Raw genomic sequence first — 6917 nt, forward strand, 5'->3', positions numbered from 1 at the left:
CCAGCTCAGCCCACCAGGGGGCGGGGCTGGCTGGCATGTGGTGCTGGGGGATTGAACCGCGGTCCCTGTGCTTTGCTAAGCTTGTTCTAAGTAGTTGCTTTAGACCACTGAGCCATCTCTCCAGCCCTCTATTACCTGTTGTTTTATTCTTTTTTTTAACTGCTTCGCTAATCTTCTGCCCACATGCTCTGGGGCTTCCTTTAAGAAAAGATTTATAGCCATTTTCCTGTCTAAGCAAATTTTCTAGAACTCAGTTTTATGAACTCAGCCTTTTTTTTTTTGTTTTCAATTTATGGAAACAAGTAATGGGTTGGATAGAGTTGGTTATGGCTAGGAAAGCTTTGCAGGCCCATCCCTTGCACTGCTGTCTGCATTTGGCAGGTACTGCACATGCCCTCTAATTTCTACTCCAACCACTGCTCCCTCCTGCCTCCACTGTCATGGGGTTGTTCCTGCTACTCACATCTCTCCTTGGATGTCTGTTGTGTTAAGTGCTTGAAGCAGAGTCCTTCCTGTGTTTCTTACTATTGTGCAGCCTATTCCATCTAATGGGACAACCACATAGTTACTTGAACCGAAACCTTAAGTTTCCTTCTTAAATTCTGAATTCTCCCACACTTCATTATTTATTTATTTATCCAGACAGGGTCACGCTATGTAGTTTGGGCTGGCTTGAACTCACTAGGTAGCCCAGTCTGGCCTCAAATTCCTAGTGGTCCTTCTGCCTCGACCTCCTGAGTACTGGGATTATAGACATGGGCCACCATGCTCCATTCTCTTTTACCCTTTAAATTCATCATTTAGCAGTCTGTGTCCCTAGTCTGCACAGTATACCACAGGTCAGACTCTTCTGTCTCCTCCACCAATGAACCCTTGTCTCCTTCCGTCCACTGATCTCTATCTAGACTATGCAGCAACTTTCAAGATGGTGTCCCTCTTGGAGGCCCTACCTTGCCCAGCTGTACCCTGTCCTCCACCCAACAGCCAAGGCAACATTTTAAAAACCCTAACCCTAGTGAGAACCCTGTTATAATTTCTCCTTGCATTAGAAGAAATCTCAAGTTCTCCATCCAAGAGTCCAAGACCACTGAACTCTTTACCTTCAGCCTTCCTCATTCTATTCTTCTTCCCACTTGGACTTTCTTTCTGCCCTTGCAGCATGTCAAGCTTGCTGTCATTTCAGGAACTTTGTATATGTTGTTCTTCCTCTTGGGGAATAAGCTTACTCTTAAGTCTGTCACAGTGACTCTTCTTAAGAAAAGAACTTTTTATGTTTGTTGTGCATAATGATTACACCCTTCATGAGGAGCAGGTGCATGCACAGAGTGCCTCTTTAAGCATTTTGCTTCTGCTTCCCTTCTCTCTGCCCTCCTTCCAGCTCACAGACCTCTTCCCATTTACAAAGCTCTAAGTCCCTTTTTCCCTTTTTTTAAAAAAACAAACAAACGTACTCAGTACAGTGTCTACAGGGTCTCTGTATAGATTGGGCTCATAGTGATCCTCCTGTTTGCACCCTCCCAAGTGCTGGGATTACAGGCTTGTGCCACCATGCCCAGTCTCAGTCACCATCTCAGTGTGCCTTGGGGGTGGGGCCTGCATGGCACGCCGGGGACCTAACCCCAGTCTCTGTGCTTTGTCTAAGCAGGCGCTTTAGTCCGCTGTGCTATCTGGCCGGCCCTGAAGTTCCTGTCATCATTCTTATCATCTCGTCATTCATGTCTCAGATCAAATTTCATTTTGCAAGACCGAATTTTCTTAAATACACCAAGTTAAAGCCACCTCACACAAATTTACACCATTTCTGATTTGATTTTTTCCATACTGTTTTAAATTATTTTATGTATTTGCTTATTTACTGTGATGATATATACCTTGATGCATTTTAGCATTTTAATATATCTAGCATGTATTTGTGAAATGGAGAAATTAATGAATTTTGTTTCATTGCACGCTTCATGAAAATTAATCTGGCACCTCACATAGAACTGGTATTAGACAAGCATTGAATTAGACTTACTTCTACCAAGGAAAATATCTAATATTTTTGTTTGGCTGTCTTGAATATATATTATATTAGATAAGCTTGACAAAAAGATAACCGGCACATTTTTGGATTCAATTCTGATGCAGAAGATGGAGCTTTTACCTGATTTCATAATTATTAAGTTGCTTGATTGCATTCTTGGCTTCCAGTTTATTTGAGAAAGTTACAAATGCATATCCTCTATTGTTGCCATTAAAATCCATCATCATTCTCATTTCATAAATTTTACCAATCTGTAAGAAATACCAACAGAAAATTCAGTTATATGTTTGTCCTTCCAAATGAATGCACACATGCACATGTGCGCGTGCATGCGCACACGCATGAAAAACACGTACACACACACACACACACGCATGCACAATGTTTTCTGTACTGTGCCTCCTGCCAGTGTTTGACATTTGCATCCCGTGTGGAATGGCCTGTGTATTTCTTTATACTGGGCGCAGATCAACTATCTGGCTGATAGAAAAGTCAAGTTAAATAAAGAAAAAATATACAAGTGGCGTTTCAGCTTGAATTAATGGGATGTTTTTGACAGAGCAAATGCCCTTTCATCACACCATTATCTGAAGATTTACACAGTTTCTTCAGGGCCTGAAAACGCATTTGTCATCAGAAGCATGATTTCTTGATAGAATTGTCATCCCTGCCTTCCAAATGGGCTCTTGAGGTCTCCACAATTTGACCTGTGCTTGGTCACACTCTAGCACTGATGTTTAAAACAAAAGCTACGAAGACTCATTTGGAAGGTTGCTAAGCTAACTTCTTGTCAGATTGAACAAGCATCTCAGAGGATGGTCCAGGGGATGCTGTTACTTTCTCAGGTTGTATGATGAAGGTAAATGCCCGCACATCTCAGTCCCCCGGGTGCACAGCCAGACATCCATAGCAGAAGAGCCTCACCTTATCCCTTGCTACAGCTCCTCCGCTTGCTCATGTCATATTCCCTCTTATACCCAGCTATCCTCTAGCAACCCAGGAAAGCAATTCGTTATCTTGGGCTGCTAGAAAGGGATGGCCTAAACAGACACAGTAGGCAGGTGTGCAGAGTGTCACTGAGCACCGGCCATCCCTGAGGACTGCACTGTCTCTCAGCTCCCTGCTGAGAGGTTGTAATGACGGGTGCTTATTTCTTCCAAACTCTTGGGAAAGAGTTTGAGCTCTTCACAGTCTTTGAAGAGTCTGCTTCATCTGTGCTTCAGGGGTCTCTTGGTACTTATTTGGTGAGGCTAAGAATATAAAATTCTGAAAGGATTATAGCTTGTGTATATGCCAAAGGGAATTACAGATGTAAAATTAAGTCCAGTTCGGACTCTGGGGCTGAGTTACACACATATCTCCATGCACAGTGAAAACTGATTTGGGAATTTAGGAGAAGAGCTAAACTCTCACGTTTACTACATTTTTCTGGAACATACATCCTGCTAATGACAATTCAGTAGTCGTAAAAACATTAAATATTTTTGAGCTTTGTGACAAAATATTCTTTGGAATTAAAACTGAAGACATGTATTTTTTATAACTATATATGATATTGAGAAGCCATGTTTTTAATCTTATTGTTACATTAGGGTAGGCAAGAAATGCCTATTAATGAAAGAAAGTCACTAATCACTTTTCTTCTGAGTCAATGTGCAGAGGAACATACTTCAGCCATGACGAGCACACCTGTTGCTTTTACCTAGCAATGATGTTTTAAAAAATCATATTAAAATGTCAACTTGAGGCAGTATCTTACCTAGACAGACTGCTGTAGTGTGATTCTAGATTGAAAGACACAATGAATTTATAATGAGATGGCCTTGGAGGAAAATGACTGGAAAACAAGACATAAATCTGAGCATCATTAGCAATGTTAATTCATTGTGAAAAGGACAGAGCTGAGCCAAGTGTGGGGAGATAGCTCAGGGTAGAGTGGCTACCTCGCAAGTGCAAGGTCCTGAGTTCCATTCCTGGTACAAAGAAAGGAAGAAAGGAAGAAAGGAAGAAAGGAAGAAAGAAGGAAGGAAGGAAGAAAGAGAAAAGCGAAGAAAAGAAAAGGAAAAGAAAGGAAAGGGAAAAAAAGAAAAGAAAGGAAAGGAAAAGAAAAAACCAAGCCAAGACACTAAAAAAGGCACGCTCATGGCTGGAAACATTTTCACTTTGGCAATTGGAAGAGAAACCATCACTGACCAAGATGAACAAGAGAGAAAGCAAAGTGAACAGAGCAATAATTTTCCCTTGAAAGGTAAGAAAAACTAAATATTAAATTCAGACTCAAAAAAAATCAGACTCACTTTTTCACATAATGGTATAAGTTCATCTTCAAAAAGGTCCCGGGGAAGTTTTCCAATAAAAATCTCACAGCCTCTTTCTGGGGGCGGAGCATCCCAGCCCGGTGGAGGGCCCCCGTACTTTCTCTGACCATTTTCCTGCAATGCCAGGGTGGGGTGAGGGAGAGAAGCAAATGACAAAATCTTTAACTTGATTTCCTTGATTATTTTTCAGATTCATTTTTCATTGACAAGTCCTAATAGTCAACCAGTTGGATGGAAGTGAAGGCTTTCGTGTGTATCCTAATATTGCACTCTATGCTTCAGAGACTTGCTCGAGACAAGCACAGATAAAATTTGAAAGTACAAATGCAAGAGGTGATTACTTCAAATGTTATTTTGTTGCACTGGAGTGTCTAACATAGATCTACCATTTTAACAAATTAAAAGAGTTATTGCATCCACTCTCATATAGATTCTGCAAAGCCTAGTGATTTTAATCTGGAGTCTGATTTCATGTTGCAGGCTGGGTGTGTGGGGGCAGTGACACTGGAGCTGGGTGATGCAGCTTTGTTACTTGCTAGCTGTGGACACAGCCCAGGGACTTAGCGTCTCTAAGGTTTTCATTAGAGGGGCAGCGCATCCCATGAGCTTGGCTCTTGGCCTATGATAAACATTCAACAGTTATTAATTCCTTCCTTGCCTCCCTGGGTTTATGTTGTTTCTTCAACCAGATCAGACACTCTCAGCACCAAAAAAGAACTATAGAAAAGTTAACACATGGAGAAGTGAACCAGCTAATCTGGGGAAATGTGGTGAGGCTTTTAAATCTGTTTCCAAAACTGATGTAATGGTAAGAGGTGTCTATGCATGGTAGATTTTTATATAGGGAACAATGACATTCACAGTCCAAGTAGAGTTAGCTTCTTTTTTTCCTCCTTTGTTCTAACAAATGTCCTTTTCCCCTTTAACCTAATGAATGTACTTTTCCCCTATGACCTAAAAAATGTCCTTTTTTCTCCTTTGAGAAGGACTAACAACAGTGTTTTCCACACAGTTATCTTTGCTTTGTAGAAGATAAAGACCAAAGTGAAGAATGAGCTGAATTGATTTATACTTGTTCAATTTTTGGACAAAGGTAAACTACTTTGCACTTTGACACAGTTCAAGAGCTCAGTCATTACGTTTTATTGTGATATTTAGAGAAAGGAACATGTAAGGGACAAACCATCACCTTTAATTATTAACTTTACAATTAATATTTTAAGAAGTTTTATTCTAGAATACATGTTGTGAAACAAACAGTAACATAGGCATTCAAAAGAGAAATGCCCCAATGTGTCATTACTCATCCCGAGAAGTAGTTACTGGTCAAAGCTTCAGTCTGAGTTTCAAATATTTTCTCTGTACAATCTTAAAAGGTTGGTATTAGTTGTTTAAGGACATTTTGCAATTAAATGTTTGTTGTTTAAAATTAAAGTAAAGCAGCTTTTAGTATCACTGTGAAATCTCTAGACCACCTTGAGTATTACAATTTTTAAATAAGAGTTTCCTCAAAGGCTCTTTGGATCACTATATTTAAACTATGCCTGTGCTCAGGATCACTTTTTAATTCTCAATAATTTATGTCATATTGGGTTAAATAATGTGATAAATAGTCTATATTTTCTTGACTACTTACTTGTGGCAACTGAGTTTTTCATATTATTGAATATTTCAGATTTTGCCTATAGACTTGTGATTTTTTTTCTTGGCCTGCATCCTTATTCAGTAGTGAAACTTTGGTCTCACTGATGAATGGAAGCGTTTGTGTTAGAAAATAAGACAAAGCAAAATGTTTAGGATTCAGTGGTCTTTAGCTCATCAAAAATTTCCTAAAACTATAAATCTGACACATATTCTAACAAATGGCTGTATAGCTCTTACTACATGGTGGGTGGTGGTCTAATCCTCATGACAGTACCATGAGTTAGAAACTATTGCTATCCAATTGACAGAGGACCCTGAGGTCCAGAGAGTAACTTGCTGAGGCCAGTGGTTGTAGGGGAAGGAAGGAGGATCTGAACCCAGGAATTCCACTTTAGCTTAATCCCTTAATCTTACTGCCTTGACCAACAGAAGCCTGAGAATTTATAACAGATTACATTAAAATGCTTTTTTTTATGAAAAAGTTGACAACATCCTTGCTACATATAATATCCTCTTCAATTTGCACTCATTTTATTGAACTCAATATTTAATTTGATTTTTTTTTTTTTTTGTTCCGTATTCCTTCAGGGCATGTTTGGCTGGCTTTAGTTCTGGGAATCGAACCACAGCAACTTGAGGTGGACTGCTTTGTTGAAGCAGGCACTTAAAGAGCTGAGCTAAGGGACAGGCCCCCAACAGTATTTAATTTTAAAGAGAAAAATAAAATTTTAGAAAAGGATAATAGGAGGGCAGCAATGATTAATACACTGGGTATTGTTACCTTTAAATTAGTTGCTGAGTACAAGATTTCAGCACTTAATTGTCCAAAGAATATTCATACAAATCTTTTTTTCAATAAACTAAGATAAATTAGCCGAACTAATGAACTAAGACAATTATCATTCATATATATGTATATGAACTGCATA

The 6917-nt window shown here is 39.4% G+C and overlaps 1 protein-coding gene across 4 annotated transcripts in view; it reads right to left on the minus strand.

The window, feature by feature from the left end:
• The window catches only part of A1cf (APOBEC1 complementation factor), a 98669-nt gene that overhangs the window by 39175 nt on the left and 52577 nt on the right, over positions 1-6917 (minus strand). For 3 of the 4 annotated variants that reach the window (XM_023723207.1, XM_004623943.2, XM_023723212.1), the window contains 2 exons: positions 4324-4458; positions 2147-2277 (listed from right to left, as the gene is read on the minus strand). In XM_023723207.1, the coding sequence (XP_023578975.1) occupies positions 2147-2277; positions 4324-4458 (266 nt within the window). Of the gene's footprint in view, positions 1-2146; positions 2278-4319; positions 4459-6917 lie in introns of all 4 variants that reach the window. The other variant, XM_023723222.1, reaches the window with a different exon arrangement.

The sequence above is a fragment of the Octodon degus genome, unplaced genomic scaffold (genome assembly GCF_000260255.1).
Source record: "Octodon degus isolate 3935 unplaced genomic scaffold, OctDeg1.0 scaffold00005, whole genome shotgun sequence".
Taxonomy (NCBI): Eukaryota; Metazoa; Chordata; class Mammalia; order Rodentia; family Octodontidae; genus Octodon; species Octodon degus.